Source organism: Leopardus geoffroyi, chromosome B2 (genome assembly GCF_018350155.1).
Source record: "Leopardus geoffroyi isolate Oge1 chromosome B2, O.geoffroyi_Oge1_pat1.0, whole genome shotgun sequence".
Lineage (NCBI taxonomy): Eukaryota > Metazoa > Chordata > Mammalia > Carnivora > Felidae > Leopardus > Leopardus geoffroyi.
In genome coordinates, this window is record NC_059332.1 from 118585266 (window position 1) to 118599687 (window position 14422).

A 14422-nucleotide genomic window follows, 5' to 3' on the forward strand; every position below is an offset into this window, starting at 1 on the left:
TGTTTCTACTTATTACTTGCTGAAAGGTATTATAAATATTAGATACAGTGCTAGAGTGAAGAGTTTGTTTCTATTTAAAAATTTTTTTAATGTTTATTTATTTTTGGGAGAGAGAGAGACACACACACAGAGTGTGAGTAGGGGAGGGGCAGAGAGAGAGGGAGACACAGAATCTGAAGCAGGCTCCAGGCTCTGAGCTGTCAGCACAGAGCCCGACGCGGGGCTCGAACTCACGGACCGCGAGATCATGACCTGAGCCGAAGTCAGCCGCTTAACCGACTGAGCCACCCAGGCGCCCCAAAAGTTTCTGTTTCTTTCCCTAAAGCCTTAAGATTAAACAACGCAGTTGTGCTCAACACAAATTTATAAATAGAGGGATTGAAGAGAAGACCTATCTAAAAACCCCATGGTAAAGTAATAGATGCTCTATCATAAAATAAAATGAAGAATTGAGAAATGGGGATGTCTGGGTGGCCCAGCTGGTTAAGCATCCAGCTCTTGACTTCAGCTCAGGTGATGATCTCATGGTTGTGGGATTTAGCCCCATGTCCACGCTGAGTGTGGAGCCTGCCTGAGATTCTCCTTTTCTGTTTCTAGCAATCTCCTCTCTCTCTCTCTCTTTAAAATTAAAAAAAAAAATTTAAAAGTAATTGAGAAATACTGTATATTCAAACAGATGGTTTGGAAAATGCGGACAATCTCTGCCAATATTTTACTCCATTATTTGGGTATTAACCGTAGAAGAAGAGCTCTTTTTATAAAGATTATTTGGATAATTTTTTCCATGTCTAAGTAACATCTATGAATTATTTCTCTTTTCCCTCTATGAAATTCATTTGTTATGGACATATAATTATCACTTGACTTATTAATATTAATGCAGCATGTTAAAGGCAGGTATTTTTAGAATGCTAGAGATTCCCAAAGTAATTTTCACATTGGTTTTAGAAATATGGTAGTATATTATATATGATTATATATTAAGGATGATTAATACTATTAGAATTTTAATATTTTAAAGGAAATAGTGATGAGCTTGAATGTTATCATTCTATTCTTTTCCATTTGTCTCTGCTCTCTGCTTATTTTGAATGTGAATCCACACTCTGCCTCTTAGTAGCTATGTGTCCTTTGGTAAGTGACCTAATTTCTCTGTGATTCACTTTCCTTCTCTGGGGATAATAACAGTACCAATCTTACAGGGCTATTGTGATTACTAAGTGAGTTAGTAAAAGGTTTTAGAATAGTGCCCGTACATAGTATGTAAGTATGTACATATATACGTACCTGTGTAAGTTTTCTCTTACTGTTATACAGATAGATGACAGAGCGTCATTTTGTTTGTTTGTTTGTTTGTTTGTTTGTTTAAGATTGGCTCTAAACAATAAGCAAAGTACCATTGTCTTTTCTATTTTCCATCACTCTTGCTTTTTCACCTCTAAAGCTAATGACAGGCATGAGGCAGGGTATCAGGGCCTCACCCAGGCAGCAAACGGGCATGCTTGGGCAGGGAGACCAAGGTAGAGCCCAGCGCCAACAGATGGTCCAGAGGGTCAGAAGAGGGGACGGGGAGGCTGCCAGGCAGTTCTCACCCAGGGTGCCGGTGCTGGATCTGAAATCACCATGCTCATCTAAGCCCATTAGCTGGTGTGGTGAGGTGCCTTTGCCTGCTTGCATCCCTGTCAGGAACGGGCTCGGGTGGAACTGAGCCTGAACGGGAAGGGCCTCCCTTACGCAGGCCGAGGGGCTGCGGGAGGCTGTGGCTCACAAGAAGGTAATTGAAGGGTCTGTATCAGGAGGAAGGTGAAAATGAGACCGTGCAAATAATGAAAAGTGTAGTTATGCCAAGAGATGAAGGAAGGAGTCGTTAAGAATTATAAAGTAAGATCTGCCTCAGAGAAATCCCATGTCAATATACACATTCTCTCTATAACTTTGAATTGCCAATATGTAACTTTTCATTAGGGGCAGTGGCCATTAAAAAATATTTTAGTTTTTTAACTAATGCCGTACTACTACAGACATGTAAACTTTTCCCAGTTATGAAAATGAGTATAAAAGATTGCCATTCTTCTTTGACCATCAAATCCCCAAAATGATAAACCAGTTTGGTTTGGCTTTTAATTTACATTCTGAATTTTGGTTTCAGGTCATTATCACATGAAACATACATTTCTTTATAGCTACTGCATAACAGGAATAAAGTATTAGAAAACACAGCAGAGCTCCAGGAATATCAGCAGGACACATCATTTCTTCATCTGATATACAGCCTATTTATGTTTTCATCATGGAAGTCGTGATTAGCGTAAGATAACAAGTCTCGATAAGAAATTATCTGCTATCGTAAAAAAATCTTAACCTTTTTAATGAAGCTGGTATTCCATTGTTCTTCTGATCACAGTAACCTTCTTACAGAAATTAAATTTTATCTTTCAGAACCTTAGAATGATTTTCATATTCAGATTGTGAACTAAAGTGAATTTTCATATTTCATGGCTGTCTTTACTTCTATATCGAAATAAAGTTGGGTGCATAGTAACATCAGTCTGAGGCCTCTTTGGCACATATTAAATTAGACACATCATTTAGCTAAATGTAAGTGATATGGTTGGTGAGTGCTTCCCGAGTAAATAGGTTACATTATTTAGCAGATGCCGCCTTGGATGATTCTAAAAATACTCATCATGGTCTCAGTGGCATTTTTCCCGTATTGGCTCTTTGGGTGCCAGTTGCAATTGAGAATGAAGTTCTGAGGGATTCACGGTACAACGTATCAAAGGTTATCAAGTGGCTTTGAATGTCACTGATAATTCTCCCTAAACCGTGCCTGAAACTAGGCTAAAGGAAAGTAAAACTTTAGTCCTTTCTAATGCTTAATTAAGATAGTCTTGAAAAGTTTTTCTGTTTGATGTTTCTTGCTACTAATTTATTGTTTCAAAGTCTTCTATCTTGTATTTGACTTCCTTCAGTGTTATGTTGTATAATTGATATGCCACTTACATTAGGTAAAATGATAAATGTGAAGCCCTTGAAAATATCCTCTGTGCCTGCTAGGTTCAAGGCAAAAATAAGATTCAGGTGTAGCATTAGACAGTCACCAAGCCTATCCACCATTGCAGGGTTGCAACTCCCTTGACATGGTCTTGTTGAAGATACCCTACACGTTGTTTCTCTCCAGTTGAAATAATCCCAACTCTCTTGGCCTTTACAGGTCAAATTTTTCTGGCTTTAACCATTTTTATAATTTTCTTTGAGCTCTCCTAATGTGATATACTTCCACCAACCCTTAAATGACAAGGTACCTTGGAAAGGGCCTGGCCTAGAAGGGAAACAGGGAATAGTGGGGGGGGGGGGGGGGGGGGGGGAGGGGGGGGAGGGTGTGTCTAAAACCTAAAAATAATGCTAACCCAGACTTCTTAGCTTTGAACTAGAACCTTTCAGGGTGATATCTCTGGGACTGTTTTGGCCACCCAGTGGATCCATTCAGGAAATAGGAACCTTTTTAGCCTTACCCTGACTGATATTCAACTTTGATATACTCATTTATTTTCTTAGAATGATTGTCCTTTATTTTATTATGGAAAAAAACACCACCTGCTGCAGCTGTGGGGAGACCAATTCAGATACATTTTATTAGAGAAGATGTATATTGCTATGGGGAAAAGTGCCTGAAAAAAAACAAAAAGAAATATATTGCCAAAAAATTCTCTAGAGAACAAAGACCATGTTAATATTATATATCAGACAAAGCAGATTCTTACCTGTTTCTAGATTCTTTATTATTAAAGATGCTTTCTGTTCAGGGCATATAATTTCAGTGCCTCCTAAGGCATGCATTTTGAACCACAGTTCTCTCTGTAAATTATGAGTTAAAGAATTAATTCCGTTCCACTCTCTAGTAAAAATTCATTCCTTGAAGACTCATGTTGGAAGTCATCTGTGAAGAACTGCAAAAATAATCGGTTCTTACTTTTTTGCTAAAATTAAATTAATTAGCTTAACGATGTTTCTAATGTTTCCCTTATTTCTTAGTTAAAAAAAAAATAATGATATCTTACAAAACTGAAATGGAGATTATGGTGGCTAGCCAGTGCTGGCCTTGGTCCTTGAAAACTGAAGTTCCTTTTTTTTCCTAAGTTATGACTGGTCATCTTGTGCCTGGTCTAAGGGGATGACACCAGCCTGCCTTGCCTTCCCGCTCCCAACCAGCACCCATGCACAAGTGAAAAAGCATTTAAAAGACAAGTAAGCACGGTCAGTTTCCATTTACTCAGAACCTTTAAGAACTTCTTCTGCCACCTTACCTCTATTGAAGTTATTCCTCTAAGTTCACTAATGACAATATATAAGAGTGTTGTATATATTTGATAGCATTTGTCATGTAAATATGATAGCATTTACTCTATTTCCCTTTTTTAAACATTTTAGAAGTTCACTTATTTAGTCCATATAACACTTTGAAGTAGGTTCACTTGTTAACCTCATTTTATCGATGAGGAAACTGAGGCCAAACCACATCTTGAAAAGTAGCGGAGCTCGTTTGCACTCCCGCATTTCGATTGCCCCTCAGTACCAAGTGCTGCTTTCTCAGGGCCCCCTACCCACCGAACCAAAAGAAGTCCACTTGGTTTCACTCTTATTGAATTTAGAACGAGCAGCATTTGATGCTGTCAACTGCCCTTCTTTTGAAACTCTATCCTCTGAATTTGTGACAATTATGATTCTTTTCACTTCGGTGTTTTTGTTTTTGTTTTTAATTCATATCAGAGTTAGCTAGTATATAGTGCAATAATGATTTAAGGAGTAGAATCCAGTGATTCATCCCCTACATATAACAGCCAGTGCTCATCGCGACAAGTGTCCTCCTTAATGCCCCTACCCATTTAGCCCATCCCCCCCCCACAACCCCTCAAGCACCCCTCAGTTTGTTCTCTGTATTTAAGAGTCTCTTATGTTTTGTCCCCCTCCTTGTTTTTATATTATTTTTGCTTCTCTTCCCTTATGTTCATCTGTTTTGTCTCTTAAATTCCACATATGAGTGAAGTCATATGACATTTGTGACAATTATTTATTAAGCACTGTTCTGTGACAAGCATTGTGCTAGGCACTGGGGACATTTCAGTGAATGAAAGTCAGACAAAAGTCTTTGTCTTTGGGGAACATGCATTCTAATGGGGAGAGATAGATAATGACAGACCGTGAAAAATGAACACAGTAAAGTAAATTACACAGTATGGTAGGAGGTGGTAGGTGCTGTGGAAGAACGTACATATTTATGAAGAGAGAAGCGTAGAAAGGATTTGGGAGTGCAAATTAAAGAGTGTGGTCAGGTAAAATTCTGTTAAGAAAATAAAATTTGAGGGGCGCCTGGTTAAGCATGGGACTCTTGATTTTGGCTCAGGTCATGATCTCAGGGTTGTAAGATTGAACCCTGGATCAGGCTCTGTGCTGAGTGTGAGCCTACTTAAGATTCCGCTGCCCACCCCCACCTGCCCCGCCTCTCTTTCTTCCTGTCTCTGTGCATGTGCACTCTCTCTTTCAGATAAAAAGAAAGATAAGATAGAAAGAAAGAAAGAAACAAACAAACAAAGGAAGAAACAAAGACACAAAGAAAGAAAGAAAAAATTGGAAGGCAGGCAGTCTCCCAGGATGGCAGGATGGGAGACTGGCCATGAGGATATCTGGAGGAAGAACATTGCCAGGAGAGGAAGCAGGAAGGGGGATGAGCAGGAGACACGGCCTAGAAATTACTGAGAGGGCAGAGCAGGAACTTGTGAGCTGTTCTGGGGAAGCTGGCTCTACTTTTGAGAAAAGTGGGGACCTCTGGAGAATTTTCAGCAGAGGAGTGACCTGATGTGATGTATGTTTTGATAGGATCACTCTGGCTGTAGAGGAGGCAAGGGTGAGAAAACAGGAGGCTATCAGGATAATCTGGGTGAAAGACAGGACCAAGGTAGCAAGGTAGTAGTGAGAATTAGTCATGTGTTGAAGGGAGAGCCAACAAGATTGGATTGGAGGCAACACTGAAAGAAAGAGGCAAATTCAGGGTGACCCCAGGGCTTTCCGCCTGGTCAGCTAGAACATTTACTATTAACGGAGGTAGGAAAGTCTGTGAGTGGAGCAGTTAGGAAAGGGCAGCAGCTCAGCTTGGATACAGAACAAGAACATAGATCAACAAAAACATGTTAAATATAATATTAAAAATTAAGGGCAGTTTAAATGTCTAACAATAAATAGTTGGATGGATAAATTAATGATGCCCCCATATAGTGGAGTACTGTGGCAACAAAAATATTAAAAATATCTTGCACATCTGTATATTACTTATTGACATACTAACTGGGAAAAAAAGCTGATTGCCAAATAGTACTCATGGCTCAACCACGTTCCTATAAAAAAGAAAAAAAAAATACTTTGTTTTGCACAGGAGAAATAAAATACATAACAAAATTGTAGTAGTTTCAGTGTGGGGTGATTTCATTTTAATTTTTTGTTTTTATATCTTTTTGAAATGTTTGTCATAATTTTTTTGTGAATAAAAAGGGAAAATATGTATTCTAACTGTACTTTAATAAGATTTATATAAATATAATCTGAATATTATATATATACATATATATATATATATATATATATATATATATGCATAGAAAAAGACTTGAAGGGTATACCCCCACTGTTAATGTGTTGGAAAGGACATGAATTATTTTTCTTCTCTTTCCAATTTTTCGTATTTTCTAATGTTTAAACAGATGACAAGTATTGCCAGGGTAAAATTTTTTCAAGTTATAAATTAAAAGGAAAAATTCACACATAGCCAGTAAACTTGACCTGGAAAGTATTGTACCTTAATCTTGTGGACTGTGTTTTGGGACTGTGAGGCTGGCTGCAGGACCATTGCATAGGAAGGGGAGAGGAAGAGATTCCTTCCCTTGTTTGGGGAAACTACACAGGTAGCAAGGGCTTCCACTGTGAGTTCACCAGCCAGCCTTCTTCTTGATATGAAAGGCACTGAGGATAATGAGAGGCAGGTAGAGAACAACTTGGAAGATCCGATGACTTCCTCTTCCAATTCAAATAACCTTTGTCTTCAAATGGTTCTTCTAGGGGCGCCTGGGTGGCGCAGTCGGTTGGGCGTCCGACTTCAGCCAGGTCACGATCTCACGGTCCGTGAGTTCGAGCCCCGCGTCAGGCTCTGGGCTGATGGCTCAGAGCCTGGAGCCTGTTTCCGATTCTGTGTCTCCCTCTCTCTCTGCCCCTCCCCCGTTCATGCTCTGTCTCTCTCTGTCCCAAAAATAAATAAACGTTGGGAAAAAAAAAAAAAAAAATTAAAAAAAAAAAAAAAACAACAACAAATGGTTCTTTTAAAAAAATATGTATTTATTTTGGGGGGCAGGCAGAGAGAGAGAGAGAGAGAGGAAGAGAGAGAATCCCAAGTAGGCTCCATGCTGAGCGCACAGCCTGACACAGGGCTCGATCTCACAATTGTGAGATCATGATCTGAGCTGAAATTGAGTTGGATTTAACTGAGCCACTCCGGTGCCCCTGTTTTAAAATGATTCTTACAGGGGCGCCTGGGTGGCTCAGTCGGTTAAGTGGCCGACTTCGGCTCAGGTCACAATCTCGCGGTCCATGAGTTTGAGCCCCACGTCAGGCTCTGTGCTGGTGGCTCAGAGCCTGGAGCCTGTTTCAGATTCTGTGTCTCCCGCGCTCTCTGACCCTCCCCGATTCATGCTCTGTCTCTCTCTGTCCCAAAAATAAATAAAACGTTAAAAAAATTTTTTTTTTAATGATTCTTACATAAGGAGTTTAAAAATTGCATTCATCTGGTGTGCCTGGGTGGCTCAGTCGTTTAAGTGTCTGACTTTAGCTCAGGTCATGATCTCACAGTTCATGGGTTCAAACCCTATGTCGGGCTCTGTGCAGACAGCCCAGAGCCTGGAGTCTGCTTCAGATTCTGTTTCCCTCTCTCTCTGCCCCTCCCCCACTCTCACTCTGTCTCTGTGTCTCTCAAAAATAAACGTTTAAAAAATAAAAAAAAATTGTATTCATGTTATTAAAACATTTTATACACTATAAAATGTTAAAATTTGTATCACTTTTAAAAATTCATCCATTTCTCTGTTGTTGAAGACAATTACTTTTTTTTATACCTCAAATTTCAACTTGATATACTTTATTATTTCAGAAGCTTGAAGCGTGTGAAGTTCTGAACACTGCCAATTTTAAACCCAACATTCTTCAATGATTTTTTTTTTTTTTTAAATACAACTCATCCTAGACAGGGAGACTTTAAAAACAACTTTAAAACCATTTTGTGGTATCCATTTTCAAATGCCAGTAGGCTGTATTGTGTACCGAAGTGTGATATCAGGTTCCAAGAAAGGGATATAAATATGAAGTAGCTGCCCTGCCTCAGTGGAATGATTGAGTGATGTGATTTTGTTTTGTCATTTCAAGGGAGTGAAAAAAATAGACCCCGAATTCTATGAAAAATTTATCAGTCACAGATTTGGAGAAGAAATGGTACATCGCATAGATCTTTGCTCCATGCTAAAGAAAAAACAAATTAATGGTTATTATCACTGTGAGTCTTCAATTGTGATTGGTGAGTGCCATTTAAAAATTACTTATTATCTTTAATTTTGATTTTGTTAATATTGTTTCTTTTTGGCAGATACTTAGGTCTAGTTGTATATGTTCTTTTCAGCGATGTATTTTTGTAAATATTATGTTTTGGCGATAATACATTGGAAATTTTGTAAAACATACGCATGGTTCATGTTTATCGGTCAAGATTTTAGTACCTTTGGTTTTTATATATTTTTGCGCTTTAAATATAATGAAGTCTTGAAATGTTGATTCGAAATTCATTCCAGTTTAATTTTATTTCATGAATATGAAGAAAACATTTTCTCCAGTGAGGACCTGTATGAACGCACCATTCCACACAAGACATTTTCATGTTTGCTGCTTTTAATTAGGAATAGAATATTCCAGGTCAGAACGTTTCATTCTGAGAAGATAAAGTCTAGGTGGCCTGCAAAGATTGAAAACGTGTTCTTCAATTTCTTCCCCAAAGGAAACATGTTTTGTGGGGAAACAGATTCACACATGAATACTTCTCTGATCTTATCAGGGAGATGGCATGTGATTAAGACAGACTCATACACAATTACGTTTCCAAGTGAAAAGTGTATAAACCAAATGAAGATTTTTTTTTTTTTTTTTAAAGCCAGAGCAGGGCTGTTCTGCAGTGTGAATGTATTCAAAGGAATTTGTTCACATGATTCACATGTGCTATTTCAAATCCAGGCATCATTCTTATAAAATGGTGAACTTCAAGACAACCTGATTTGTATACTTTTGAAGTAACATGAAAATATTCAAAGAAGATAAATACCCATATCTAAATATTTCAAGGTCTTCAACCAAGATAATTTCTCTCCACATCAGCTTGAAGAAAACCCATGGAAGTATACATCCTGAAAGAATCTTAATACTGAAGTCTTTTTAATGCATTAAGGAAATGTTTCAGAGACACAATTTTATTTCCAAATTCTCACTAGGTATCTTCAGAGCGGTCGTCATCTTATCTTCCAAAGATCTTAGCTATCTTAAACAGAAGATATTCAATATGTCGTTTGAATTTTGTTCTGAAACATTTCAAGTCGATTTTTAAGGAAGACTTTTGTGTTTTCAGGAGTTTTGCTGGAGTGCTATCTTCCATGAAGTTTTGATGAGGGCTAAACATTTCCTTTTAAGTTCATTGCAAATGGCAAATGTACAATTTTCTTGTGGAACACAGATTTTGGCTAGCTTGCCATATCTTCTCTGTGATTACTTTAGGCCAACCTTGAAGGAGAGCTCAGTGCTTCATTGCCTCTCCCACTCCCATTTAAAACGCAAACAAAACCCCCTGAGCAATCTGTAGAATTTCCTGAAGATACTGTGGGATTGGCATGTATCACTGACATTGCCATTAGACAGCTGTGTTCAGCTCATCCCAAATCACAATACATCAACCATTGAATTTTTTATTTTATTGCTCTTTTCAGCTTAGTCTTCAAAACTCCCCTTATTCCAGGCAATATCTCTAGATTTTCCCCTCAGGCTTCTTTATCTCTCATCTTTTTCTAACTCAAAGCAATTTAGCTTCTTTTAAGCTCCACCAATCTTGTATCCCCATACTGATCATTTAACATTTATTTTAAAAAATGGATTTTGCCTGTTACAAATACTCTACCTTTTCCGTCACATTTTGTGATGCCAAAATGAACTTTAAAGTTATACCTGCCTCGATGAGGCTCCTGGGTGGCTCAGTCTGTTAAGCGTCTGACTCTTGGTTTCGACTCAGGTCATGATCTCACAGTTGGAGTTCGAGCCCTGCTTTGGGCTCTGCGCTGACAGTGTGGAGCCTGCTTGGGATTCTCTCTCTCTCTGTGTCTTTCTCTGCCCCTCCCCTGCTCATACACACTCTCTCTCTCTAAAAATAAATAAATAACCTAAAAAAAAGATTTTAAATTAATATCTGCATCTAGTATAATAATTATTGTGTTATAATTAATACACACTAGAATTCCTTTATTTGCTATGGCTAGTTATTGATTTTCTCAATCTTAATCTTATCTGAGTTTTGTAATAGAGAGTATTTAGGAGGATTCAGGATACTTTCTTTGTGAGTTTCATTTCTTGATCAGATTTAACTGACTTCTTTTTGATTTGATCCTGACTCAAATTTAAAGCCTGTTTCCTGTACCTTGAACCAATATTTTATTGTATGCATTTATAGAATGGGACAGATTTACATTCTTAACATATTTTGCATTCAGAATTTCTAGGGTAAGAAGTTGGGTTCAAAGACTCGGAATTTTTTATAAAACTTTGTATCTAGGTACATAAGTGAATTTCTCTAGGGAGGGAATTCTTCAGATTGGCATATTTCCTATGTCTTAATTTGGTAATAAGGCATTCTTGGAGAGTACTAGATTCCAAGTCATGGATTTTCTTTTCAGCTGTCTCAATTTTGCCACTTAGGGTATCTTATAATTATTATTTAAAAAATATCAATGACTATATGCTTCATTTCTAAGATTTCCAGTTGATTCTTTTTCATATTTTCCTCTTCTGTTCTTTGCTTTGTGGATGCTATTGCTTCATTCAGCTCTTTGAGGATTTCAATATAATTAATTATTAATGTTCTTTTTATATATTTAAAAGTATTTTAGTTTTTCTTTTTTATTGAGTGAATTTAATGTGTAACATTGTATAAACTTAAGGAGTACAAGTTTTTACTTTGATATATTTATGTATTATGCTTTAATTGCCAATGTAGTGATATTTATCACATTATATAACTGTACAATATTTATGTTTATATTAAGTATATTGTATATTAGATCTTTATGACTTATTTGCTACTTGTTATAAGTTTGTACACTTTAAAACACCATTACTCTAACTCCCCCAACCCCCAGTTTTCTGGTAATCATGATTTTATTATTTTTTTTACAGATTTAATTTCCTAGATTCCACTTATAAATGATATCATACAGTACTTGTCTTTCTTTGACTTACCTTGCTTAGCATAATGTGCTCAAGGTCCATCCATGTTGTTGCAAGTGGGAGGATATCCTCCTTTCTCATGGCTGAATAATATTCCATTGTGTGTACATATGACATCTTTTTATCCATATTTTGGATATTGTGAATAACACTGTGATAAACATGGAAGTTCATATCTGGTTGAAATCCTATTTTCATTGCTTTAGGTTTATATCCAGATCTACTGGATCATATGGTGTTTCTATTTTTAATTTTTTGGGGGACTCTGCATACTCTTTCTTATAGTCTTTGAGCCAATTTACTTTCCCACCAAAAGCGTATAAGGGTTCTGTTTTCGCCATATCTTTGCTGGCACCTATTGGTTCTTGTCTTTTTGTTGATAGCCATTCTAACAAGTGTCAGATGACATTGTATTGTGGTTTTGACTTGCATTTCCCTGATGATTAGTGATGTTTAGCATCTTTTCATGTGTCTGTTGGCCATTTTGAACAAAAAAACAAATAATCGGATTTAAAAATGGGTAGAAGAGCCAAGTAGACATTTCTCCAAGCAAGACTTCCCATGTTTTTTAAATCTCTAGTTCCGTGGGTGTGAATTCTTCTATTTGTTGGATCTTTTATGGCACTTCCTTTCTTCTGATGCTTTTTAGGTTTTTGAGAGCTCATTGTGTTGTACATGTGTGGTTTGGCAGATGAACTGGCAACAGCAAACCGTGCTTGTCCATAAGGAGTTGGAATCTATTCTTTTCGTGTCTCTTATCGATTTGTGAGATGTGTTGTTTTGTTTTGTTTTGGGTTTTGTTTTTATAGTAAAGACAATTAGCCCTTTGCCATATTGGTCCAAATATTTACCAGGTTTTATTTTACATTTAATTTTGGTCACAAGGCAATTTTCACATTAAATGTTTTTAATTTTTGTTAAATTATAGATGGAACATTCTCCTGTGATTTCTTCCATTATTATAGAGTCATCTCCAAATCAAAGATTTGATACGTATTCATTTATGTCTTCCAGTTTTTTTGTTATTGCTTTTGCATCTGAGCTTTTAATCTACCTGGTATGATCATTTATACAAGTACTCGGACACAGAGGATTAATGCAGAAATCCAGTTGCTAAAAGTGAGTGTGAAGTAGGGATTTAGCTTTAGGAATATATTTTTATAATATTTTTTATACCCCAACTGTATGTTCCAAGATCACAAATTAGCATCTTCCATTTTGTACTTCACTGGCACAGGGTTTGTTTGTTTGTTTTCTAATTTTAGTAATTTGCCAGTATTGGGGTGATTTATGTAAAAAATTTGGGTTTCTGCTGCCTTCTGAAAAATCAGAAAATGTGATACTGGTTCTCCATTCTTGCATGGTAGCGATTTTCTAGATAGGGTAGTAGGCACACTGACCTTAGAAGTAGCTGCTTTTTATTATCCCCCTTATTCTGTTGTTGTTACCATAAGTTTGCTGAACTTGTTCTCACTATGTGCTTGGCTCCTGAAGCCCTCTGAATTTGGATTCCCCTGCCGGCTATTGCTGTTTCCTGTGCCTGCTTTACATTTCAATGCTGAGCATTTTCCTCTGTCTTTAGCCATCATATACCTCGATGTGAGTGTTAGGGGAGTTTGGTAGAATATGGAGACATCATTCATATTTTCAGATACAAAAAAAGGTTATATCTCTTAGTTCTCTCATCATCAAAACTTCGGGTAATATTATGCCTACTTAATATTGGGCTGCAACTCCTTACAAACCTAACTGCAATAATCAGCTAAAATTCAAATCCAAAAAGGAAAAAAAAAAAGGAGCGCCTGGGTGACTCAGTCGGTAAAGCATCAAACTCTTGATTTCGGCTCAGATCGTGATCTCTTGGTTCATAGGTTCAAGCCCCACATAGGCTCTGTGCTGACAGCATGGAGCCTGCTTGGGATTCTCTCTCTTCCTCTCTCTCCGCCCCTTCCCCTCTTGCATGTGCTTATGCTTTCTCTCTCTCAAAATAAGACTTTTTTTAAAAAAAGGTAAAAAAAAATTTTTTGTGGTGAAACCAGGAATGAAATAGGGCTCAGGTATCCTAGCATGGTGGAAGCTGTTCTCAGTGAGCTACTTAACAGTTGGGTGAATTAATTTTTCTCAGGCAGCTATATTCCATTTATATTTCCTGAGGGGAGGTAATTGACTAAATGACACCCTTTGTAAGATTGATGAGCAATTTAATGATTGCAAAGACAAGTTTACTTTCAGCTCTCAGACATACCTTATAGGAGGCAATGGGGAATTTGAAAGGTCTAGATGTTGTTGTTGTTGTTGTTGTTTTTTTGGTAGGCCAGTGTATTTCTTTATAACTTTCACAAGTAGATGTGGAAACCATAATTTTCTGGGATCCTGACTGTTTTTTGGTTTCATAATAATTAGTCATCATTAACTTAATGAATGTTATTGAGCATATACAATGCATATATGCCTTGGGGCTCCTGGGTGGCTCAGTTGGTTGAGTGTCCAACTTCGGCTCAGGGCATGATCTCACGGCTCGTGGGTTCCAGCCCTGCATCAGGCTCTGTGCTGACAGCCTGGAGCCTGTTTCGGATTCTGTGTCTCCCTCTCTTTCTCTCTCTGCCCCTCCCCCGCTCATGCTCAGTCTTTCTCTGTCTCTCAAAAATAAAACATTAAAAAAAAATACAATGTGTATATGCCTCTCTTTGGTATAATGAGATATGGAGAACGATAAGATAGTCCTTAAGTGTGATAGTCACTGGGCAATGAGAAATGGGGAGGAATGAGGAATAGATGAATAGGGTTTTGCCCATGACAATAGTGGGCTATGTTAGGACACAGTGGAAGAAGCTTATGATTTTATCTTCTCAGA

General features: G+C 37.5%; 1 protein-coding gene across 5 annotated transcripts in view; it reads left to right on the forward strand.

Annotated features, from left to right (window-relative positions):
• The window catches only part of AKAP7 (A-kinase anchoring protein 7), a 153286-nt gene that overhangs the window by 80139 nt on the left and 58725 nt on the right, over nucleotides 1-14422 (forward strand). For all 5 annotated transcript variants that reach the window (XM_045499623.1, XM_045499620.1, XM_045499624.1 and 2 more), the window contains exon 7: nucleotides 8464-8611. In XM_045499623.1, coding sequence (XP_045355579.1) covers nucleotides 8464-8611 — 148 coding nt within the window. The remainder of the gene's footprint in view (nucleotides 1-8463; nucleotides 8612-14422) is intronic.